Source organism: Rhamphochromis longiceps, linkage group LG1 (genome assembly GCF_057381845.1).
Source record: "Rhamphochromis longiceps isolate RC_006_pf linkage group LG1, R_longiceps_female_GT1.1, whole genome shotgun sequence".
Classification (NCBI taxonomy): domain Eukaryota; kingdom Metazoa; phylum Chordata; class Actinopteri; order Cichliformes; family Cichlidae; genus Rhamphochromis; species Rhamphochromis longiceps.
Window position 1 is genome coordinate 2,185,988 of NC_140557.1, and position 26,177 is coordinate 2,212,164.

General features: G+C 44.8%; 1 protein-coding gene across 2 annotated transcripts in view; it reads left to right on the forward strand.

Annotated features, from left to right (window-relative positions):
- Positions 1–26,177, forward strand: part of adamtsl3 (ADAMTS-like 3) — a 198,561-nt gene that overhangs the window by 140,505 nt on the left and 31,879 nt on the right. For both annotated transcript variants that reach the window (XM_085400428.1, XM_085400502.1), the window contains exons 9-19: positions 267–424; positions 2,253–2,364; positions 2,455–2,593; positions 3,767–3,817; positions 6,739–6,949; positions 7,651–7,798; positions 8,873–8,957; positions 14,228–14,511; positions 14,591–14,720; positions 24,619–24,829; positions 24,918–25,097. In XM_085400428.1, coding sequence (XP_085256554.1) covers positions 267–424; positions 2,253–2,364; positions 2,455–2,593; positions 3,767–3,817; positions 6,739–6,949; positions 7,651–7,798; positions 8,873–8,957; positions 14,228–14,511; positions 14,591–14,720; positions 24,619–24,829; positions 24,918–25,097 — 1,709 coding nt within the window. The remainder of the gene's footprint in view (positions 1–266; positions 425–2,252; positions 2,365–2,454; positions 2,594–3,766; positions 3,818–6,738; positions 6,950–7,650; positions 7,799–8,872; positions 8,958–14,227; positions 14,512–14,590; positions 14,721–24,618; positions 24,830–24,917; positions 25,098–26,177) is intronic.

Here is a 26,177-nt window from a genome sequence, read left to right on the forward strand (position 1 = left end):
GTTTGCCATAATGTCTCTGATTGTAACGCTTCCCAAAAACTCGTCTTCTCTGCGTTGTAAGCTAACGAGGTGAGTCACACAGATCTCTAGTTTTTATCTCCAGTATTAGGTAAGAACTTGTTTCCTCTCGGTGGAAGTAAACAACAAATTTCACACCCAGTCTTGTCGGGTTGCGCGTCACATTTCAGACATTTGCATTTTTAAAGCATGAATTTAATCCTGCGTGTGCTTTAATAACACTCCCTCCTGCTCTGTCTCTCTGCCAGTTATTGAAGCCGTGTCTCTTCAGGGGAGGAAGGAGGAGACCGGTCTGCAGTCGACGGGCTCCTACGTGATAGGAAACACCTCCTTGGACTTTCAGAGGGGGAACGACCGGCAGACACTCAGGACGCACGGCCCACTCGGCGCTGATTACATCATCAAGGTGAAGCTATCTTCATAGCGAAACAGCCTGAGGACTTTGAGCTTCTGTTGACATATTTTATCACAGATACAAGAGCGCAAACATAAATAAAACAGGCTGCTGCGAATATTTGGCTTTTGAGGCATTGTTTTAATGAGACTGAGAGCTTGTTGCCTGCGGCACTATTAGAATTTCTGTCAATGAGGCCTAAGTGGAAATGCATTTTCCACTTTGTACTACCAGCATCACAGCCCTCCTTTTTTTCCACTCGTAGAAAAGACGAGCTCTTAGTGGGCCGTCGACAGTCGGCTGTCTGCACCAGATAAAAGCATTTTGGAGTTATCCAAAATTATTATTCGCTTCTTCTCTAAACATCCGTGGAAAGTGTGGGTCTGAAGAAGTTAAAGCTCCAGCAACGCTTGGAGACTACAGAACAACTCGATCGATGCGTTTCACTGACGCGAATCAATGTGCGCTCCTGCTCATCCGTCGGCCCGTCGCATAAAAACTGTATGGTCCAAAGTTTGGACTAATGAAAAAGTAAAAACATAAAAACTTTGCAAAAGACAGCTACTGACAATTTCTGAACTGTACATAGTTGAATTTCACAATAATGTAAAAGAAATCATATTGAAAACCTTTTAATATGAAATATTTAGTCACACAAATTAAGAAAATGCTGTTTTCAAATGAAAAGTTGTACCACAAGTATTAGTAGGTCGTCTTATTCAATAGAAGTATTAATTTCACTCGCTGAACATGTTTAAACTTTGCACCATAAAGTTTTTAGACATCGGAGACGTGACGTGATTTGTAGCCCAAATCTCCAAGTCAGAGTTTCCAAATGCAGATTAATTAAAAAAGCTAAACCATCATCAATCAACATGATGGTTTCTAGAAAATCCATCCAACCAAAGGCTGCTCTAACCTGCCTGAGTGACACAGACAGCAGAGAAACTCCACTCTTATCCTTTAACACGGAGCCGCTGTCATTACTGTTCAGGAAATAAACGACAGTTTAATGGAGCAGACGCAGTTTCTGCATCGTATCCCGTCAGAGAAACAAAAGTGGCCTCTCTGCCGTGTGGATGATTTGTCCGGTTCGTTTTGGGATCAGAGCGCTGACTACCGTCCGTCTGCTGCTGATCCTTGCCCACCTGGATCCGATTACTCAGGTGCGTAGAAGTATTTCGGTCAGACTCATGTTCTGGAAACGAACGTCTGCCCGCCGATGTGGGCACAAGCTGCAGATTATGGTTATTTCATGCAGGCTGGAGGGCAGAATTTTGCAGATTAAAGTGTTGCATTGTTTTATTAATTCGGCTCAGTCAGAAACTTATTCAGTCTTGTCTTCCGCTCTTTTGTTTCCTCGTCTTTGTGCCCACTGGTGCCCAGCCGCAGTGGGTTTGCTATCAGTTACGCTCTGTAATTGCAATTACTTTGGTGACAAATATGACACATTACCATCTGTCTGAAAGCTCGGTGTGCAGTCGATGCTTTCAGTGCACAAAGCTAAATCTTATCCAGAGCTGCAGAGTGTGTGATGAATGACTCAAACGCCTTTTATATTAAAAAAGGAGGGCTGCTGGAAAGTGCTCGTCTTATCAAAGCAACAGTTTGAACGCTGTAAGGATCAAGTCCTTCACTTTATGATGGGAATTTCAAAAGCCTTAAATCTTTCTGTATTTTTGCAGGTTCATCTTTTTAGGACTAAATGCTTGAAAACGGCTGAATTACTGCGTAGATTTGGTTTGAGAAACTCAGCGGAGGCTCCTCTAACATGCAGAGCTTGACTTTGTCCTTCTTCCCTCTGCCCGCTGTGTCCACCCTCTTCTGTTGTGCTGTGCAGATAAAGTACGGAGGCTCCAAGGACACCGTTGTCCAGTTTCTGTTCTACAAACCAATTCGATACCAGTGGAGAGAGACTGACTTCTTCCCCTGCTCGGTCACGTGCGGAGGAGGTGAGCTGACCGTCGCCGTGATTAAAAATGCTTTTAGATTCACTTTTAGAGTGTGAGAGCGGTAACGGCGTGGTCGCTTCCCTCCCTCAGGCTACCAGCTGAACTCTGCCGAGTGCACAGACATCCGGTCCAACCAGACGCTGCCCGAGCACCACTGTAACAGCTACCCTGAAAACACCAAACCCACTCCAAAGCTCAAAGAGTGCAACATGGACCCCTGCCCGGAGAGGTGCGGACAGCTGGTGGCTGTGCAGTGTCGCCGCTTCGGCATCGACACTGTTTTACCTGTTTATAGTCATCGTCTCCTTCCTCCGCTGCAGCGTGTTAACTGTAGCCGACAGATTAGCGTCAACGTTTTTAAATCTGGCACGCTGACACCACAGCACGCGAGCCCCGCTGTTGAAACTGGGAGCTATTGGCCTTCAAATACCAGCGTCCCCCATAGTGGTTTCATTGACATCAATGAGGAATATTTTCATATTTTGAAAAAAAAGAAGAACGATCCAGTTGAGTGCATGCACACGTCTTCATTCAGATGATCTAACAGATGCACGAGTCTGTGCATCTGTTAGGGTCGGCTCGCTGCCTAAAATGGAAATAAAGACACAATGCGATGGTTCACAAATCACATAAAGACATATTTTATTCACAACAGAACACAGAAAACATATCAAATATTTAAACTGACAGATTTTAATATTTCATATCAAATATGAGCTCATTTTGAATTTGATGGCAGTGACGTGTCTCAGCCTGCCGTCCACACGTGCAGGTTAAAGCTCCGTCATGCAGGGAAGAAGCCAGATGTGGCCGGAAACAGCTCCTTTAAAATGGACTGAAGCAAAGTGGAAACTGATCGGAGGTCAGATCTATCTAGATTTTCAGGGAGGGCCTTCATGTTTGAGCAGGACGATGTTAAATCAGCAGCACGGCTTCATAGGAGAGGAGTCCAGCTGCTGAACCGGCCCGCCTGCAGCCCAGATCTTTGACCAGCTGAGAACATCTGGAGCATCATGAAAGCAACAACAGGACGAAGCAGAGCAGCTAGAGTCCTCCATCAGACCAGAACGGGACATCGTCCCCCTGCAGCTGCTCTCCTCAGCTCACAGACCGTCACAGGAGCTGTCCAGCTTCGAGAGACGTGTTGCTGCCTTCAAATTCAAAATGAGCTCATGTCTTTCTTATAATGGTTCGTTTTGTCTTTGGGGGTTTATTGGGGTCGCACAAAGCAGATTGTGAACACGAGTGTAACCTGAGCTGTGTCAGAACCTTTATTATTAAAGGAGCTTTAATGATGGATTAAACAAATATGACAGAATGTGTTTGATAGTGATTTTAACAGTGTTTATATATGTTAGATATGCTGCTGTGTGGTTATCACTATCACATTTGTCTCCTGCAGTGATGGATTCAAAGCAGTGATGCCTCATGACCGCTTCCAGCCTCTGCCTCGGTGAGTACCTCTAACTCTTGAGATAAAATCAAAGTGTTAAACGAACCTCGATGCACTCGAAAGTAAAAATAAATTATATTAGAGCCTCACACAAGACGCTCAAACCACTGCGATCAGATTTTCAGTCATAACTTTTGTTAAAAATACTTTGTTAGTTTTTGCTAAGATGATTTTTTTCTGAGAGTATACAGTTATTTAAAAAAAAAATCCTCCTTCCACAAAAGTCTGACTTTTCATCTTCAATCGTGGGAAAAATGAGTTCCTCCGTGGTGTTCCACAGCGTTACCCTTCAATCAACAAAAGCCTCTCTCGTCTTCACTCTTTTCTGTTCTTTAGGGAGAGAGAGCTCCACCGTTTGTGTTTGAAGTTTGGATGTAGTTCCTCCCAAATATAAGTTCATGCATGTGGAGTTCCAGCTCGTCTCGCTCAGCGACTGCTGCGCTGGTCTCACTGGTGACTGTTACGCTCTAACAGAGGAGAGAATTATGCTTATTATTTTTGACGTGATGGTGTCATATTTAGAGCCTCAAAATTAAAAGTGGCAAAGCCTACAGTACCTCTAACGTCCAGCAGAGGCAGCAGTGAGTCAGTCCCCATAGACTCCCATGTTAAAACTTCACAGCAGAAACAAACTGTTTGGTCTCTGTGGGTCATTTCTCCTTCATAACACCTGTACAGGGGGAGGATGGTTTTATAACTCACCTGTTTAAAGCTTATTAAGGCTTAAAGTTTGCATTATTATTAGGGGTGCAACGATACTCGTATTGATATTGAACCGTTCGATACAGTGCTTTCGGTTCGGTACGCATATGTATCGAACAATACAACATTTATTTGATCAACTTTCCTTCTGACGATGCTGTCTGTGTTGAGCGCTCAGTGGATCTGCGCTCGACAGTGCAGCCTAGGCGGAGTAGTTGAACGCAGATTCACTGAGCACAGGGCAAGCTAGCAAGCTAGCTAAGCTCGTTGCAACATGGCAAATTGAACCTCCCCCACCCTCATTCAGATCTGGCCTTTGGAACTATTTTGGTTTTCATGTGACATATGACCCTGAAGGTAAGCGAGTCATGGACTAAAGTAAAACAGTATGTTGGATTTGCCACGCAATGCTCAATTACATGGGTGGGAACTACTGCGTTAGCGCAGTTAGCTCGTTAACGTGTTGGCCGTCCAGCCCCACGCACGGGGCGATCCGCGGTAGCTCGTTAACGGAGATTTGCCGTGTTGTGGCGTTAACGTCATTTCAGATTTACCCTGACAGCACTAGTGGAACACAACGAATATGACTGCACATTTACTCCGACATCATCCTCGTGCAAAGACAAGTGGAAGCAGACAAAAACAACAAGCAGCATGCTACAAACTTTACCCGAGTCATTTAGACAGCCGTTAGCACAGGATTCTCCTTATGGGGACCTGATATGTTTAATATGCTGCTGAGAATATAGCCCAGAAGAAGCGTATAGTAGAGCTTTTATTTTGAAAGAGCCATTTCTCTGTAATAAACTCTCTTTTCCAAAGATGAGGGATTCCTCGATCAGATAGATTTATTATTTTATCCCTTTGTTGTTTCAGCAACATTAAATTTAAAAACTGTACTTTTGAGTGAAAATATATATTTATAATTTTAATGAATGACAAATTAAAAAGGCATGAACATTTTTTTGTATCGAAAAAATATCGAACCTGAATTTTGTGTATCGTTGCACCCCTAATTATTAGGGGCGTGGCCTCTGCTAGCTGTCTGTTAGCTTCACCTTCACCTTTTATAAATGTAGATATTCTGAAGAGCTTCATTTAAAATGTGTGTATTTTCCAGAAGCACACACTTAAAGCTGCAAACTTTGTGCACTGTAGATGAAAGCATCTCTATGAGTGTAGCCTCAGTTTCCCACTGACTTATACACCGTGCAGCAGATATAAACCCCCAGTCCTGAACTGTGTGCACCCATCAGCCACTCTAACCTTTGACCTACCTTTGAACTCTGTGCAGTGTGCGAATCTCCAGCATTTTGTTGGACTGCATTAGAAGCATTAGACATCGTTGTCATTGTCAGCAGGGTTGCATAATGAGCGTGGCTGCAGACAGCCTGGTTTGAAAAAGGAGCTGGAGAAAGACAGTTATGCAGTGCAGTGATGCTTCCAGCTCTAAAAGCCGTCGGATGTGGAACGCGCATTGATTGCAGTCTATCGAGGCTGATGCACCACTTGCAATGAGACAGACTGTTAATCACCGCACTTATCTAATTACAACATAATGAGACAGAGTCCTGCAGTCTTAATTGTTCTGAAATGGCCTCGTTAATGTCCCTGACCTCCTTTCTGTGTGACAGAGTGTAACGGGGTGCTTGTACTCACTGAGTGCTGAATCTATAGCTTACATAAGTGTAAAGTGGAATCGACATTAGCTGTGGAAAAGTGTCAGAGTTGCTTCGTATTTCAGGTGACACGTTCCTGCCTCTCCGTCTCCCCCCACCCTCGTGTTCCCACCTGGATGTGTCGGATCTGGGCCTGCACTGATCCACACGAGGCTTCCAGGGGAAAGGAACGGGATTCAGACATGTTCCACGTTGGTGCATAAATGTTATTACATCATTACTTATTAAGATTATTCTCACAGCTTTTATGAAATAAGGTGACCTTTCGATCAGACATGAAAGCAGCGAGGACAGGGGGAAGGAGAGGATCTAAAAATATGAGAGTTTTTGTTCTCTGGTTTGAAGTCGAGTGATTTTAAAGCACTGTAATAACCTCCGTGCGCTGCCTGTCACAGGTGCTGCTGACCTCGCTGCCGAATCACGTCCTCCACACTTCCAGGTGTTTCTTTCTATGCAGGAAGGTTCTGCCCCCTCCTCACCTCCACCTTACTCAGTATCTGGGTACATAAAACTCATTTAGCCTCTTCTGTGTGTGCACAGCTGGGAGCAGGGCCCCTGGACCCAGTGCTCAGTGTCCTGTGGTGAAAATGGGGGCTGGCAGGATCGCAGTGTGCTGTGTGTGGAGGAGGACGCCCACGGGCAGTTCTCCCAGGTGGATGAGTGGAAGTGCACGCACTCCCCGCGACCTGTCGCCCGACAGATCTGCAACACCTTCGCCTGCCCCCAGTGGGTGGCCATGGAGTGGTCACAGGTCAGTGGTTTCAGTAGCTGAACATGAAATGATAATGAATCCACTTTAAATGAATAAATTAACACAGGCAGGCTCATAGAAGTCATGTGACCTGTGTCAGACTCACGATCTTCATCCCTGGACATTCATTGACACTTCCTGTTATTAATATTGTTGGCGGTGGTTTTGTTCTGCATGTATGATGTTTAACATGTTAGTCGAAACTTAATATCCGGCACTCGCTGAAGTACTTGGAAATGACAAAATGACAAATATTGAATTATTAAACTGGTTTCAGCTGCAGTAAGACTCACACCAACACATGTAATTGAAGTATAATCAAACCTGCTGTAAGGTTACAAAACAAAATCTTTCACGATTTCCTCACCGGGGAACATTTATGTGATTTACCAAGCAGCATCCACTACGCTGTTTACTACTGCTTTGCATTTATAACAGGGTGTTTTGTAGAAACATCACACGTCTCACTGGATGTGGTGCATGTCTAAAAACAAACCATTGCAGTAGCAGGTCAGACTCTGACTGTGTCTAAGCAGTTAAAGCGTTTCTGGATCAGAGATGTTCAAACGCTCAGTGACCAACGCGTCAGTCAGCGCTCGATTCACTGACAGCAAGAGTTTGATGCAGCCTTAATTACTGAAGATGGTTAATTCATTTGTGAGGTAACGTGTGTGTGTGTGTGTGTTACCGTCCCGTCGCAGTGCACGGTGACGTGTGGCCGAGGGCTGCGCTACCGAGTGGTTCTGTGCATCGACCACCGCGGGCAGCACGTCGGAGGCTGCTCACCGTCACTCAAGCCTCACGTGAAGGAGGACTGCCTGGTCCCCGTGGCCTGCCACAAGCCCAGAGGTGGGACACTGATGACTTACAGCAGTGTGTGTGTGTGTGTACCTGTTTAGACATCTTTGTGGGGACCAAAAATTTGAATGTTAGTATAATGAGTTTGAAGGTATTTCTGAGACTCAAAATGTGGTTTTAGTGTCAGGGTTACAGGTTATGGTTTGGGTTATGCATCCATTTTTGATGGTTTGGGTAAGCGGCTAGGGAAAGCATTATGTCAATGAGATGTCCTCACTAAAATAGCAAAACAAGAATGTGTGTGTGTGTTTTAAAATAAGCTAAAATAAGCTAAGACCACAACTGAGAAGCATTTTAAATTTAAATGTTTATTTTACGAACATTATGAGATGTTTTAATAGTTTTGTTCCATTTGTTTCTGCTGTGTGTGACTCAGGACTCTTTGGCAGTCATGCTGAGCCTATTAGCTGTGTGTGTGTGTGTGTGTGTGTGTGTGTGTGTGTGTGTTTTGTATTTAAAGCCTAACCCCTCTAATGACAACAGGTCTTTTTGCATCAGCCGTGGACGTAAATTATGATCCTTATTCTACCACAAACAAACTTCCCTCCTTGTTAAACTGCTGGATTCTTTAAAAGCTAGTAGTGTGTGTGTGTGTGTGTGTGTGTGTGTGTGTGTGTGTGTGTGTGTGTGTGTGTGTGTGTGTGTGTGTGGTATTATTGCTGTAAATGTGATTTCATTGGAAAACACTCGTTGTACAGTGGACTGTATAAAATGATTAGCACAGGAGGGTCTTTAGCAAATATTTAAATCTGTCTTGTGAACTTTATGAGAGACGGGAGATAAATGTGAGGATGAAATGTGTGTCTTGGTTAAATAACATCCATCTGGAGGCCGGCCTCCCTCCCAGCTGTCAGTAGATGTCCTTTAATGTGAGACTGAGTCTGACGGACTTGTTGCTGTGATAATGGAAAACGTTTTTTTTTAAAGTACCACAGTAGCAAAAATATTTCCAGTGCTGAACTTTTTATTCCTAAGAAACAAAATTCTGAGCTGCGGCCGAGCTCGGAGCAGCTGATGGTGAACGGCTGTGTCAGACGTCTTTCTAACTTTTTGCCTCTCTGTCAGAGTCCCTGCCGGTGGAGGCGAAGCTTCCCTGGTCGAAACAAGCCCACGAGCTGGAGGAGCACTACACCGCTACAGAAAACCCCACGTGAGTGCAGACACACATTCTGACAGTCGCTCAGATGCGTTTGAAGACAGAAGCAAACATCCTGTGAGCTCAGGATGCGACACTGTCAGAGTTATCGTCTCCTCTCCAACACACTTCAGTGCTTTTTAATAAACAGCTTGTCTTCTTTTCATAAATACGAATCATCCCCTCATTAACTCTGCTGTTATCAGCTGCTTTCACAACGCATCTTGACTTTACAACACACACACACACACACACACACACACACACACACACACACACACACACACACACACACCTGATCCATTCAAAGGTGGCTCCATTCATTCAGTCCTTAGTTACTACAGCACATCATAGCAGTGTGTTAGAGAAAGCTCTGCACAGATGTGCTGCATGGTGACAGATGTGTTCTAGTTTATCACTGCACACATTTGTGTGTATTTCAGTTCTATTTATATAACAGCAAATATAACAGTGAGGAATCAGAAGCATTTAAGAATCACGATAACAATCTGGTCAAAAACATTGTTGATCTTTATAGTTCGCTTGATTAGCACTGCTGCACGAGCACAGCAAGAAGGCCCTGAGCTCGATCCCACCACCTGGGCAGAGCCTCTCTGTGTATGCTGGGCTCACACTCTGTGATTTTTGGCTCATTTTGAGCCGATTTTTCAGTCGTGCGACCGTTTTGGGGATCGGCCCAAGTTTCGCCTTCATCGTGTGTCGTGCATCGTGTAGTATACGTGGGATAACGAGAAGCGATTAACACCTCACGACCACCTCCCGATCATCAATCGTTCGGTCGTAAGAAAATCAAACCTGTTTGAAATCCTGGCGGCCGTTGTGAGGGCGTCACCGCAGCCTCGCACACTGCGCACGCACAAACACAGAAATGAAAGTGAAAAGACGGAGCAGCACGGCGGCGTGTGATCTGGACACAAGCGATGGAGGCACAACTTGTAGGACTTTGGCTCATCCGAGCCTTTTTGATATGGCCTCACAAAATTATCACGACCACAACAACCATGAAAACAGTTGGATTTACATGCTGCTCAACCACAGCTGATCAATGTTTTTCATTAGCAATTTAGCAAAGTTGATGGTGGTGGTGTGTCTGTGTGAGTGAAAGACAGAGAGAGAGAGCGACAGATTTTCTGTTATAAGCTTCATGTTATGGACGCACAGTGAGCACTCAGGTCGCATCAGAGCATCGTGACCTACGAACTTCTAACCCCTGCGAGTCAATCGTGCAGTTTGAGCAGAAGCTCAGTTAACAGCATTTGTTAATAATTTTTCCTTGAACTCATCCAAGCCGTCTTAGTTTGGGTGATTCAGGAGGAAGTCGTGTTTGGAGAACTCTTCTCCTCAAATAATCCTCACGCAGGCCTGAGGTTGGTTATAAGTTATTGTTCTCCTGGATTAAGTTGGTGGCTGTGTAACCGGTGTGTTCCTGGTTGTGTCTGACGATGAAAGCTAAAAAGAAAGAAAGACCTCCAACTTGCTCGCTCCAGCTCCTACAACCCAATGCAACCAACTTCCAAGCTAGCAGGAATTATCTGTTCATGCTAGCATTGACTGTGCCTATAACACATATGCAGCACATTTAGAGCAGCTAGCAAAGACAGACACCATGATGACAATAATGGAACTAAAAACACGCGATCGGGAACATCAGGGTGGCTAAATATACAGTATATGTGTTTTTTTACAGGGTTGGAAGAGACGGTTTGGGTACTAGAACACATGTAATTATAACAATATGTAATTTATGACCCGTTACAGCTGCTGGACAGAGAAGACATCAGAAGGTTGTGTAGAGACCTCCTGTCTCCTCCAGGACAGCAGCTGCGTCTCAGTACTCAGCCTCCGACGTCCTGTGACTGAAAACGGGACGTATTAGTTTGTTGATACTCGTCCATAGAGAATCATGGCTTTCATCATGCTGCATGTGCACATTAAACCAAATCCAGGTCAGTTAACCTCCTGTAGACCCTGGAGCCCTGCACCAAAAACGTCACGCTCACACATGACATGAGGTGGCTGACTTGGTTGGTGGGTTACTGCTAGTCCTACATTAGGTTATGCTAGCTAACCGGTGACAGAACAAAAGCTCAGAGTATGGTGTTGGGTAAAACGAGGATAAACTGTGCTCTTTCACTCGGTCTCTTCAGCAGTAAGTGTTCTTCATCATGTGTTAGCTGTACTGTTCGGGTTTGTGAAGCACTTGAAAAGTGAGGAGTGAGGAGACCACAGCCTGTTTCTCTGAGGTTTATTACCTCAGAAGTGTTCACTCACCCATCCAAATGATCGATTCAGGTGTTCCATCACATCCATGGACGCAGGTGTATGAAATCAAGCTCCTGGGCAAACCTGCAAACGTTTGTGAAGGAGCGGCTCGCTCTCAGGAGCTCAGTGAACTCCAGCGTGGTGCTGATGCCACCTGTGAAACTTCCTTACAAATGCACTTCTGGAAGAATGGTCAACCATTCCGATGAACACACTGCGAAATGTTGTGGAAAGCATTCCCAGAAGAGCCGAGGCTGTTACAGCTGCAAAGTATTTTTAGACTTTTTGTCCTGACAGTGTGAATTTAGCAGAAGAGTTTGTGTCTGTCATTACAGCAGATGGGGAGCGCCTGATCGGGGGTCTCCATACTCTCATGCTGTTGTAGATGAGAGTTCAGCTTTTATACTGAGGAGCACGTTTGTTTCATTAAGTAAAACTTGAACCCAGAACTCTTGAAACACCGTGTAAGAGCTTCACGTCGCTCTGACACAGTCTACGCTTCTTTTTCAGGTAGCACAAACCCTTTGCAGGTATATCATCCTACACACACACACACACACACACACACACACACACACACACACACACACACACACACACACACACACACACACACCAGGGCTGTGTGAATCTGTCCGGGTGTGTTTCCTCTCCCACCGCGGCTGATGATAAGCATGTGATTATCGCCTGCTGCTCAGGGTCTGGTCAGTCTGATAGCCTCCCTGGGATCCATCAGCTTTCTGAGCTCACACACACCTCAAACACTTGGCAGACACACATTTGCTCATCAAAGACTTTGCAAACACGCTCTTGAAACACCTCCCGTGCACGCGCCCTCAGCGGGCGCCAACAAATCGTCTTCGCACGCAGCCAAGCTAATCTTATCTGAGCCACGTTAATTTGGTGAGCATGTGAGGCTCATACTGGAAACGAGGTAATTACACCGCGAGCTGCAAAAAGCATATTAAAGGGGAGAAACACGTACTGTTAACACCGACTGCGATGCTCATCGGGTCTCTTTGCATTTATCCATTCCACCTGAGCACAGCACAGCCGACAGCAGCATAGATATAAACATGACCACACCCTTGCATTATTAGGGGCGTGGCCTCTGTGACTGACAGGTGGATGGTGACACAGGCTTCACCTGAGCTGCACATCTGGACTATGTTTGTGCTGTTGGAGCCTTTTTGGGATCATTATATGGCTGCTGTGAGGTTAGCCGCACTAACAGATTGTCCAGGAAGTCTGAGCTCCAGCTTGGGTGAAATAGCAGGACTGTGTCTGTGGATGCAGCTTCATAAGCTAGTTAGCATTAGCATTACAGATAATGAACTCCCAGACCTGTAAATCATTTGTGGGACGCACCACAGACGCCACAGGATTACCCAGAAGTCCTGCAGTCACGCCTCGGTGCGGTGGATCTGTTCATGCAGACGAGGCGTCTTTAATGTTGTGGCTGATCGTGTACATATACCGTGGTTTTATCAATCCAGCCTGATCGCAGCTATATTCTGCATTTTTCCCTCCTTATTTCTGCACGTTTCCGTCTCACCTGTCAGACGGTGACTGAGCTCTAACCTACCTCCCAGTCACAGAACTCTGTCTAAATATATGCCACCTCCCCTCCAGGGAGCTGAGAGTCTGGCCTCCAGGGAACGTATCTCTCTGCTTATTTGTCTTAACAAGCTCACGGTCGCACATTTCCTGCTGTGCATCTGTCAGTCAGCAGCTCCAGTTATTATTCTTCGCTTTACTGCCAGGCAGCAGCGGCGTTGGCTGTTTCCTCAGCACGACGGTGTGTTTGTCCATCATATTATCTGCTGCACATAGACAGAGTTGTGTGTGCCGGTTTTACGCGTTCACCTGATTCCATAAATGACTGTAGAGTGAAAAAAGGGGAATCACTTCAAATGCTTTATTTTTCCTGCAAATGATTTTCAAACTCAGGCTTCGCTCTGGGATCTGTGAATATCGTTCACTTCGACAGGCGTTATTGATGAATCTTTGGAGGTTGGACAATGTGAAATTCAAAAAAGAAACTCAACACGATATTCATGGATTCGATATGGAAGCTACGATACAACAACCTTCATATCACAGCTGAGTCACAGTTATAGAAACGTAAAACTTAATGTTGAATTTATCAGAAACATTTCCTCTCTGGAATTTTCCATTTCTTTATTGGCCCAAAGTTCCCGCCCAGCAACAAGCTCCCTTTACTGCTGCTTTTCCTCAAAGTACCTCAAACCTGCATTATCTGTAGTGACCAGCAGGGGGCGCCCCCTCTGGAAAACAGCATGTCAACCACATGTTGTTAGCCAGTGAGTGAGCGGCGTCCTCGCTCATCACGTCCAGTTTGCTGGCAACGATGTAAATGCTCCGCCTGAGGCTCCACTCACCAGTGGGCGATGTCACGGTGATGTCACGGCCTAGAATCGAGAGGCTCAAGCGAATGATCTCACCATACAACACGCAATGACACAGAAACAACACGTACATGTTGTCGTGTAGGAATGGTGAAAACACACTTTTATATTAGAAATATGTATAAATACGCAGACAAAACAATCCTGAAAAACTGAATCTGTGGACGTCTGGCAAATCAGTTATTCAGGTTTTAAAGGTGGGTTTAGAGTGGGTGTGCTAATTTAATTTATCTTCTATTTTTGCTTAAAAATGTTGAGAGTGACCAGAAATATCAGGATGATGAGCACACAGATTAACACACATATGTAAGCATGATTATAGCAGTCACACATGTAAGTGGTCACCCAGCAAAGGTCCATTCAAGCCAAAGACGTTTAGCTTTAGTTAACTGTGATGTCTTTGGTGCAAATAAAATATTCATCACACTCTAAAAATGTTAAATGAATAAATTGCAGATGCAAGCTAAGCTCGTAACAAAAAAAGGTTGGAAATGAGCTTTGCAGACATTGAAGTGACCACGTGACGTCACCACTGAAGGACTTATTGGAGACTTTTGCTCTCGTCCTGTGCAGATTCATACCCGGGCCCTGGTCCCCCTGCAGCACCACCTGCGGCCCTGGCAGGCAAACTCGGGAGGTGAAATGTCAGGTGCTGCTCACTTTCACCAAGACAGAGGTGGACCTTCCAGAGGAGGAGTGTGGCGGGGACAGGCCCCAGCTGGAGAGGCCCTGCAACCACGGGCCGTGTACCAGAGCCACCGCAGTCCGAGACCACGGTGCTCCTTTGTTCCAGGCTGACGACCTGCACAGCTGGGACTTCAGAGGCTTCACTGCCTGCTCGGCCACGTGTGCTGCCGGTGAGGTTTGCCGATCGGATGCTCGCAGCTGAAATGCTGATGCTTCTTCTAAACATTTTTCTGTATTTCCTCTGCCCAGGCAAGCAGACAGCAGTGGTGAGGTGTGTGAACAGGAAGCAAGATGAGGAGGTGGACGACGCTCTGTGCGATCCATCCAGCAGGCCGTCGGTAATGATCCGCATCTGTAACCCTGAGCCGTGCCCCCCAAGGTAAGAGACCGCAAGGTCACCGAAGACACGGAGAAAGCTCACAGTCTGCATGAGCAGAATACAGCGATGGGGCTGAAAGCTGAAGCATTTGTGCATCACAAGCATGAATATTAGTGCTTCTTCAGTCAAGGAAGAAGGGCGGGGTTGCTTTTTAATAGCTGTACTAGCAGCTACAGCTGCCTGTGTCAGGCCACGCCCCTAATAATGCAAACATTAAGCCTTAATACAAAACAGCTGTGTTACAAAAACATTCTCCCCCCTGTACAGGTATCATGAAGGGGGAAACTGTCTATAGACAGGGCTGCACATAAGTGCTCTGCAGGTGCACATTCGCTGTCAAAATAAAAGACGCGCACCAGATAAGACGTTGCAACGCGCGTTTGCGTACATAAGATTTTCTGGAGGAGGACAGACATTTGTTTAGAACTCTTAAAGATGTCGAATGTGCACCTGCAGACCACTTATGTGCAGCCCTGTGTACAGAGACCAAACTATGTGCATCAGGCTGTAAACAGCCTCTGCTGGACATTAGTGGAACTGCAGCTTTGGGGGATTTCCGTGTGTTTGCTTCATCTGTCAGCTCTGCTCTGCATACGTGGGTAAAGGTTCAGCAGTGATGGCAGTTTATGCAGGATACTCTGTCCCTTATAAAAAGTATCTTCAGGAAAATAGCAAGAAAACCTTTTTTTTCACAGATGTCATCATGTGAACAGCAAGTGTTGCTCACATCAAAACCATAAGATGCAGTTCTGTCTTTAAGCTCTCGAGCTGCTAGATGTCGACGTTTGATTGAGATGAATAATCAGAGGAGCCAGTGTCTCTTCACCAGCAGACGCTCTCGAGCAGAAATAACCACAGCCTTGGCCTCTGCGACGCGTTGGAGTGTTTACAGCTGAATTTTCTGTCCTCTGTAATTTGTGCGCTTGGCTGCCGGTCAGCCTTTGAGCAGAATATCCAATGCAGGCTCACATCACCTGCTGGGCTCCTATTGGCTCACAGAGAAGAGTTTCTGGAAAACCTTTCTGATTTCAATTTTATGACTTCCACAAACAGCGTGTGCATTATTGAAGCCACGCGCTTTCCAACAACCAAAGACAGATTTGACTCTGCAGTAAAGAGCCTGGTCACAGACATCAGTACGATTAGACACACACACACCATACACACTGATCGGTGTTAGTTAAATCATTACTGTACATGTGAAGGGTGTGTGTTCATGTGTGAGGGTGGGCGGTTCCTTCGGCTCCGTCTTTAACAGGGTCACGAATGAGCCTCCACTAACAGTTTACAGTCATATTTCTCCACACTGACCTCTGACTTCATATAAAATGCAGCGACTTCAGTGTTTTATCCTGTTTCATTCAAATACAAATTCACGGGAAACTTGTGGTTTGTTGCATTCTGCCTCGAAATATCACAGTGACGAGTTTTGTTGTTCCGATCAGTTAATTCTGGTATGATGTTGAAAGAAGCTCCAAAAACGAAGGCGGAGCAACAACAATGAAGCTTTTATTGAGCTGATAAAGTCCGGAGGCTGGTTCAGTCAAAGCTGGGATCCAGGGAACGTCTCCAGAAAGCTGCTTTAACAAACTCCCACTGCATCAGCTCCCAGTTCAGGGACAGGAACGACGGGAAACTCATCCAGTCGACTTTGTGTGTCTGTGCATGAAAGTGTGCCATCATCAGTGGAGCTGCGCTACGAGGATTCACCATGGCGACGGGTACATAAACAGCAGAGCCTCCGTTAGGCAAAACGTGACCGTGTTTCAGTGAAGATACGTTAACTCCACCAGTTATCCAACCTGAACAGATGATGATGCTGGATTCCTGCCACAGACTTATTACAGTCATGTTTACACAGGCGACAGGATCTGAACATTAAAATGTAGATCAAACAGATAAGACGCCGCGCCCTCCTCATAGACCTCTGGCTTTAAAGTCATTTTCAGAGCCTGTGATGATGATGGAAACGATGTCTCAGGTCAAACAGCTCAAATGCCTACTGTACACTTAAAACCCAGTGTAAGGCTGTCACAACACATTCAGGTGATCTGTCAGCTGGATCCAAACCCACCTCCAGTCACCTGCAGCCTCTGTGACCTGTACCAGGATGGATCCGTCGGTGCGACTGATCAGCTTCACACAGATGTGTTGAAACGAACGAGGGCGAGTTTTTAACTCCACGTGCTTCATGGAAAACGTTCCAAAGCATGAAACTTGGTACAAATTTGTGTATTTGTGCGTTCCAACATATGGCTCTATTTTTTTTGCTGCGCCTTAATGAGATGTGAAAGCAGAGAGGGTGGAACGCTGATGTCAGCAGTCTAGACTGACGGAGGAGATAAGGCTGTGCCAGCCCGTCTCTGAATCACCACCGCAACCCTGTGGACGAGGCGCCGGGCGCTCTGCGTACGGTCTGATTTCAGAAGAACAGAGAGTGAGATGATGCTCGCTTATTTTGAAACCGAAGCTCGTTCTTGTTTTAAGCTCAGTAGAGGAAAGCTCAGATGAAGATGTGGATTAGAGCCGGGAGTGCAGCGAGAGTTTGCGGGCCGATGTAATCGCCCTGTTTACTGAATAAACACAATAAGACGGCCGGGCTGCGGTGAAGCGTCCGGGAACACCGGCAGGCTGCTGAGCACCGAGGGACGCTCCTGCTGATGTCAGAGCAACACACACTAAACAAAAAACATATAATTATATAACACAGTGTGTTGGCGCACACACATGCTGCATCAACCCAAAGACACGTCAGTTATTTACTGTTGAATATTAAACACACACAGTCGCGCTTTACTGTAAATTCCCACAGAGCATCGAACATGTGACGCAGGAGCCAGAGCTGCCTCAGCATCCGTCGACAGTCACGATGGATGTTTGTTCTCATATTCCTGAGAATCTATTGAAGCATCATAACCGGCTGAGGGAGGCTCAGCCTCTACATCAGCGGCCCCCGACCTTTCTGCGCCACCGACCGGTTTAATGTCACAGACCGGCCTTTAAGGTGCTGCAGATAAATACAACAAGATAAAAGGATACGACCAAGACAAAAACTGTGGATTCGCCTTTATAATAAACAAAAATTTACTGTGTAATTGTGTAACTTTATGAGCAGCTTCCTCTTGAAATAAACTCATTGAACGTAATCCTCATTCAGTGTTGTTCAGAAGAAAAGGAAATCATTGATATTGTTGGGAAATCACAAACAAACAGGTCTACAGACTTTGATGACATTGATATGGAAATCGTTAAGAAAGTTATCAATGGCATCTCCAAACCTTTAACATACATTTGCAATTTGTCTCTACAAACTGCTGCAGTCCCAACACAAATGAAAACAGCTAAAGTAATACCACAGTTTAAAAGGGAGATAGACACAAATTCACTTTCACAATTTTCAAAAATACTGGAAAAAGTTTTCATTAATAGACTTGACAAATTTATAGATAAACACAAAATAATAATGGACAGTCGGTGTGGTTTCAGACCAAACAGATCACCATCCATGGCTTTAATGGAACTAATTGAAAATATCACCAATAATACAGATCAAAGACAGTTGGTGTTTTCATTGACCTAAAAAAAGCTTTTGACACAATCATGAACTATTACTTGATAAGCTGGAGTATTGTGACATTAGAGGAGTGGTGCTAGAGTGGGTCAGGAGTTATTTGAGAGACAGGCAACAATTTGTGAAGCCTGGCGATTATCAGAGTGCCTGGGGTCAGTGTTGGGACCAAAGCTGTTTATCCTCTACATCAATGATATATGTAAAACATCTGATATATTACAGGTTATTTTATTTGCAGATGATACAAATATTGTTTGTGCTGGAGAGAATTCACAGCAGCTTTTTTTGTCACACAAGAAATGATTAAACTGAAAACAAGGTTTGACAGAAACAAGTTTTCACTAAATTTGAATAAAACTACATTTATGTAAAAAAGATGCTGGAGCGAAATTGTTGATAAATAATGTTGAAGTAAGTTTCTCATACAAAATTTCTGGGTGTGATAATAGACAACAAAATCTGCTGGAAACCTCACATGAAGCATATACAAGCTAAACATTTTTTGCCTTCCAAATCACTCCAGGTACTTTACTGTACACTTACACTGCCATATTTGGCATATTTACTGTGTGGAAATCTGGGAAATGCACACCAAACTTCACTTCAGCCATTATGAAAAAAGCAATCAGGATGATTACTGAAGCAGGATTTAGAGACCACACTAACATTACGTTTATGACGTTTATGGATCTTGTAAAGTATAAAACTGCAAAAATTATGTACAAAGCCAGATACAATATGTTACCAGGAAAAGAACAGAGGATGTTTTTGACAGAGAAGGGGACAATTAAACCTGAAGACTCGAACAAAGGTTAAAACCTTTTGTGTTGCCGTTTGAACAGTTTTTCTGTGGACCTACAGCAACGTTCAAGCATTAGTCAGCTCATAAAGATGTTTCAAAAACTGCTTTTGGAAGAATGTGAAACTGATAAAGTTGATGAGCCATTGTTTATGTAACTATGCTATCTATCACTGTAGCTATGTTAATACTAGAGATGGACCGATCCGATATTACGTATCGGTATCGGTCTGATACTGACCTAAATTACTGGATCGGATATCGGAGAAAAATAAAAAATGTAATCCGATCCATTAAATATCACGAAAGCACCTCACAAAACTTGCAACACGCCGTAACTCACCTCAGAACGTTAGCACGTCGGAGCAGTATGCATCACGTGATAGAGCGGCTGTGGCATGCGGGACCTGTCGGTGGTCTGGATAGCATGTGGAGCTTCGCTAGCAACCCGGCATTTCATCTCCGACAAAGTTATCCCGAGAGAAGTAAAGCAAGTGTGTAAGTCCATCTCTGAATGTTTGTAAAGCATTCCTGCGTTAAGCTTAACAAGCGACTGCCTCTCCTGCTGCTACTTCAATCATGAAACTGCTTAATGATCAGCTGATCGGCTTTTCTGTCGCGAGTCCGTGTCTCTAGTTTGCTTTTGGCCCACTTTGCAGCAGAAAGAGGAAACCAGCGGCTGAACAACAGCAGCACGTTTAAGCTTGATCAGCTGTTGTTAGAATTTATTTAATATTACTTTCTACTCGAGGATCTTTTTCTACGTAGCTGACGCTGGTAACTGTGCAGGGGCGGATCTAGCAAAGTTTAGCCAGGGGGGCCGATAGGGCATGAACTGGGAAAAGGGGGCACAAAGACATACTTTTCTTTCTTATTCTCATTTAAAATGTCGAGCTTTTAATAAATAATTATCTGACACTCAAAGTTTTAATTTGATGTAAAATGAATAGAAGTCAATTACTGTATATAGTGACTATTAAGTCTAATATACCCTAGTAAGCTATAGTACTTTTTCCTTTGGGAAGGTACCATCTGTGCAGTCTGCAATTTTGTTGAAGAAAGATGTTGAATCTATTTAATATTTCTTGAAAAATAATTGATTTCTGTGCATTTTTTTTCACACTGCATCAAATTAAGGTTGATTACGTTGATTAAGCATCATGAGGTGGAGTGTGAGGGGTGGTTCCCTATTTTTTATTTATTTATTTTTGTTGTTGCTGGGAGTTGGAACCCTGTTAGTTAGGTTGCTTAATATTTACACTAAGTACTCTTTAAAATACCAGAATAGGGAGGATGGTGTAGGTCTAAGTTTATTAGATTGATCAGTATTGCTGAACTATGAAATATTTTTTTTTTGCATACAGGTATAACAGAATAGCTTTAGTGTAGTTGTTGTTTTAAACTTGAGTATGAACTTATACAAAATTCAGCAAGATATTTAAAAAACAGTTTTGTTGATTAAAAAACACTATATCGGATTCATATCGGTATCGGCAGATATCCAAATTTATGATATCGGTATCGGACATAAAAAAGTGGTATCGTGCCATCTCTAGTTATTACATGTCCTTCATTCTTGTTTGCTGTGTGGGGTAAGTGATGACGGGAATCAGGGGTAACAATGAACAGTGGGATTCAATAGAACTAATACGTATGTTATACTTCTTCCTACTCCATTTCAGACTTAATCATTGTAATTTCATTTAGACTATTTTATTTTATGTATTTTCTATTTTTGTTTTGTTTGAGCACATACGTGTGTGTATTTACATACATATTCCTGTGTGTACATGTAAATGCATCCTCCTCTCTGCCCCTTAATGCTCTCTGGTCGCTATGGTAACGTGCAAATATTTCTTTCAAAATAAGACACACAGCTACAACACGGGAAAGACCCAGGGAAATCGAGTTAAGGATAAAAACCCTGAAAACCATAAATTTCACACCGAGCCTCAGCTCCCACGGCCCGGCCTTTGGCCCGGGGGTTAGGGACCGCTGCTCTACATCATCACACCAGCAGCACCAGGCTGACCAGAAGGTTCCCAGCTGAGCCTGCGCTGCACTGTTTTCAACAGCCTTACACATGGAGTAAGCAAAGTCCAGCTCTGCCAAAGTGCCATTAAGCACAGGAAATGATGAGCACACAGTGGCCTCACAGTATATCCTGTATATCCAGTGTCGTTAACAGCAGTTAGAAGCCCTCACATGTGTTTGTTGTAACATTAGTGAGAGGATGAAGCCAAAAACACATCTCAAACACACAAATCTGCTTCACATTGTTCTCAGTTTTACACTTTGATTACATATTCTGATTATGAGTGTGAGCTCTAAGTTTCCAGCACATTTCCAGGCACCGGATGGATGTTTGCCCGTCCAGTAGTCTTACAAACTGATTCACACGCAGTGATTTATCTCTCCCTCTTCCTCTAATGGACATTTACAGGAAGCAGCTGCAGAGTGCAGGCGCGCGCACACACACACACACACACACACACACACACACACACACACACACACACACACACACACACACACACACACACACACACACACACACACGATTTCAGAGGACGGTGCATCATAGATTCATTCGGAGACTTACCTTAACCTTAAAATATGTCTTCACATTAAAATGTGATGATTTATGTTTTGCTGACTTGCTTTTTCTGCTCATAACATGATTGTGTGAACAGATTTAGGTCCCTACAACATGAGTAATACCCCTCACTCCCGGGGTGTAGCCCGCTGCCTGAGTTTGGGAGTCCAGCAGCGAGAGCGCGGGGAGGTGGAGAACCTCCCCTATTCCCTCTTCTGCTGTGTCTATAACTCTCTCCCACTCAGCCTGTGCATGTGACTGCTATACATCATTCTCCTCAGCTGGGATTCGTGTCTCTCCCTGTGGTTTCTCTGACCTTGTGAACTGAAAGAACACCATAAAGACACCTGCGCTCTGTATGAGGTCGGTGTGTAGTTTGTGGTCCACCGCCGTCAGCAGTCAGGTCGGACATTTGGGAATAATCTTGTATCCCACACAGTGAGAGTGGATTATGCAGCCTTGTCCTTGTTGGGGTTTTTGTGCAGCAAATAACTGAGACCAGCAGCTCAAAACATTATCTGTGAAGTGAAAAATACTGTGATGAAAAAAATAAAGGAACGCTTTGAAAACACGTGAGACCTCAACGTGAAAACAATCATGCGGGATATCTATACTGATATGGACCTGGGAATGTGAATAATCAAAATACAGAGGGCTGAAAAAATGATGCAGCAGGCGAGTCACATTTGTTCATATTTCATTGCAGCAGCTCAAAATGATACTCAGTAGTTTTTAGGGCCCCGGGAGCTTGTGTATAAGCCTGATAATGTCAGGGCATGCTCCTAATGTGACAACAGATGGTGTCCTCCCAGATCTGGACCAGAGCACCACTGAGCTCCGGGTCTGAGGAAACATAACATCCCAGAGGTGTTGTGTTGGATTTAGGTCAGGTGGACGTGGGGGGAAGTTAATGGATCAGTTCCTTCATCCTCCAGGAAAGCAGCAGAGAGACAAATGAACACAAATGCCAATCAGGCTCCACAATGCTGGGCCCTCCCCTGGTTGGGCCCTCCCCTGGTTGGTCCCTCACCTGGTTGGTCCCTCACCTTGTTGATCCCTCACCTGGCTGGGCTGTCCATCTGGCTTACTGACAACCCCTGACCAGTCGCTCACTCTTGGTGAGCTTCCTTTCCAAGCTGACAGTTCAGCTTGTCTAATGGTTTGGTGGTTTTGCACAGGACTTGGTCTCAGGCTGGTTGTCACGATGTGTTTAAGGAACTTTGCCGCTCGTAGTCTCTTAATAGCTGTTAGTCCCATGTTGAGGACAGGATGCCTGCGGCAGAGTGTACAACTTGGCTTCTCCCCAACTCAGGTGATGCTTGCTGACCGAAGCTGCTCCGATGGCCCACAGTGGGCATGTTGGTGACTCCACTTTCCCCACACGTGTAGATTTGGTGGTTGAGAAAAACTGAATCTTAGAAGTTACCTGATCACAGGAGCATGTCACACAGGTATCACTCTTTCTGAGCTCAGTACTGACGCTCGTGGGTAACTGGGATCTGGGTGTAAACCCGCTTCGGTTCCTCAGGGTTTCCCAATCGAGTCATCAGTGCAGTGACATGAGAGAAGCAAAGCAAAACTCAACACTAAACTAAATCTCTTCCTGCTGCGCCAAAGCACACAGAAGAGCTTGAAAAAGACACAAACTGATAAATCATCAGGTCAACCAAGCAAAAGCCCAGATGTTACTGAGCTCATTATCTCTACACAAAACAGTGTGACGACTTTTTTAAATGTGTTATTACAGTTATAGAAAATGCATACATTTACACTGCGTTCCACATCATTATGCATGCGACATTTCAATTAGTTTTTGCTTGTGTTACTCTCACATCTTCTGAGATAACTGCCGTCAGCGTCAGATGGGGTTTTAATTAGTTTGTCAGGTCCTGTTAATTATAGAGAAACCTCCTTAAAGAGGTCGTTCAGCTTTATTAAGAGAATCACAGTTTTCGGGCAGCGTGTGGAGAGAGAGATCTGTCTGAAGTTAAAATGAGGCGAATAGTGCAATGTCTGGCAAGACACATGAAAAGCCGAGGTCATCAAACTGTGAATGGAGTTAGTCACGGCACAGATGAATAAAAGTCTTTTAAAGAAAGTTTCTGTGTGAGAAATTCAAGCAGATATATTCTGTTCATGTCTGGCTCAACATTTGGATTCATGGACTTTGCTTTGCATGATTCACAGTTCAAAGTAATCCTTCTTTATCTGATGCTGGCCTCAGTGCAGCCCCTCAGTTCATCCTCTGTCTGGTATAATTTGGTTTAGCTCCTCCCCCTTTATAGTCATCCTACCTTTATGCCAATTTTGTTTGGCTGCCCCTCACACACTAAAAATGAGGTGGGTGGGGCTTCAGTCCAAAGCCTCTGGCTCCTCCCACCTGAGCACTGACTGTCACGCCTCCCGCCACACAGTTGTGAGCCTGTGCATCAGTGCAACCACATGATTGGCTCATAGGTTTCTGGTCTGGCTGTTGATTGGCTCTTCAGCACCATCCATGCAGTTAGAGATCTCCTTCTGACCGCACAGAGCAGATTTATGAGGAACAAGCTTGTTGTTCACCTGCAGCTTGCTGTATGCGTGCGGTGCATGCATCATAACACAACACATCTGTGAAGTTTTGTTTGAGTGCTCAGCTGATGCAACATCAGACATGTTTTACATAACCGACGCGCAGCACGGCTCTGCATCGTGATTAACGGCACCTAAAAATGATGCTGGACAGAGTGAGAGTGTTTCATCTCCCCCACATGAGATGCCAACATACCTGAAGCCTCTGGTCTCTTTATTTGCAGTACCTGAGTATTCTAGTGTGTTTGATCATACTTTTACAAGGTGACACAGAGGCGTCTTTTAATCCTTTGATTAACTCTGTTGCTTCAAGGATTGAGCTCGCCTCTTTCGCTGTCTGAAGCTCCGTCTCTCTCGCCAGGTGGGAGGTGACGGCGTGGACGGGCTGCTCTGCGTCCTGCGGTGTCGGCATACAGACCAGGAGCGTGTTTTGCATGCGTCTTTTGTCCGTCGACCAGCAAGATATTCAGACTATTTCAGAGGACGCGTGCACGGATTTCCGACCTGCCATCCTGCAGCCCTGCAACCAGGTGGACTGTCCTCCAGCCTGGGAGACCGAGGCCTGGCAGCAGGTACGGACTTTCTGAGCGTGTGTGTACGGAGGGTGATTAATGCCCTGTCTTTCTACCTCCTCGCTCTTCTTCTGCTTCCTCCCTCCAGTGCTCCCAGACCTGTGGTGATGGTGTTCAGGTGCGGAAGGTGTACTGTAAGCAGCTCCTGTCCACGGGGGCCTACAGGTGGCTGGGGGACGACGCCTGCCAGGTAACCAAGCCCGCTACAAACAGAGGCTGTGGCAATATGGACTGTGTGCCCTACACAGCAGGAGGAGAATGGGGAAAGGTGAGCACACAGTGCAGAAATGTCATATTGTTTTTTCATATTGTGCAACGTCTGATTTAAGCTGCAGCTGGATTGTACTGCCAGTGTCTTTAATTAGAGTTAGATTAAACGGCTTCAGCAGCAATCAGAGTGCAGTAGATGGGCAGGAAGCGTGCTTAGAGGCAGGCCTGACCAACCAGAGGTCTGTGCAGGCGAGCAGGGTTAGGACTCACAAACCCAGCCTGGAGCTTGTTTTGGAGAGACAAGACCATTAAGCATGAAACCATCACATGTGGTCTTTGTCTTTTCTTCACGAGCACTGGTAAGAAACCCTTTGCTTGTTTGCTTGCAAACATTGATATAGTGATGTCATCCTAAAAAAGGAGCGTGAGCTTTTTCTCCGTACATGAAATTTGCACATCAGCGTTATATTCCTGCCTGTTTCCTGTGCTTGCTGTTAGAGAAAACCTACAGCTGCCTTCCTGTGTCTCAGTGATAGCAGGAAGTCGAGTAACTTGAAGCTGCTTGCCTCAGTATTTCAGTGATTCGGGTTAAAATATGGTCGATACGTTTTGATTTTTTTTTTTACAAATCAATTTTGGTGGTTGCCATGGTAACACATTCCTGCTGAAGAGCCAGGCTGGTTCAGGTTCAGCCCCTCAGGTAGATTTGTTTTGCAGTTAGAGAAGCAGGCAACCGTTCTGCAGACATCAAACTCAGACAGCGAGCGGAAAGAAAATAAACGGGAGGAAAGAACTTAAAGAACAAGAAAGGCAACAAATTATAAACACTAATACTATAAATACACCGATTCACATTAAAAATGAATAAATGGAACAGACATGTGAACAGTTTGCTATAGCTTAACCAGATGAACTATAACAGCTGGGACAAAACTGTTTCAGGCCAATAAAACACAGCTTCAAAGAAGTGCTGTCTGCCAAAAAAGTACAAATCTGAGTCCAGGAACAAATCAGTCACTTTTTCATGATTTCAGGTTTTGCTGTATCCTCCCACTTTATTTATGCTAACACACTGGCAGGTAGACTGGGCCACTGAAAACCATCTGATTGCAGATGTTTGAGGTAACTAGAGCCAGAT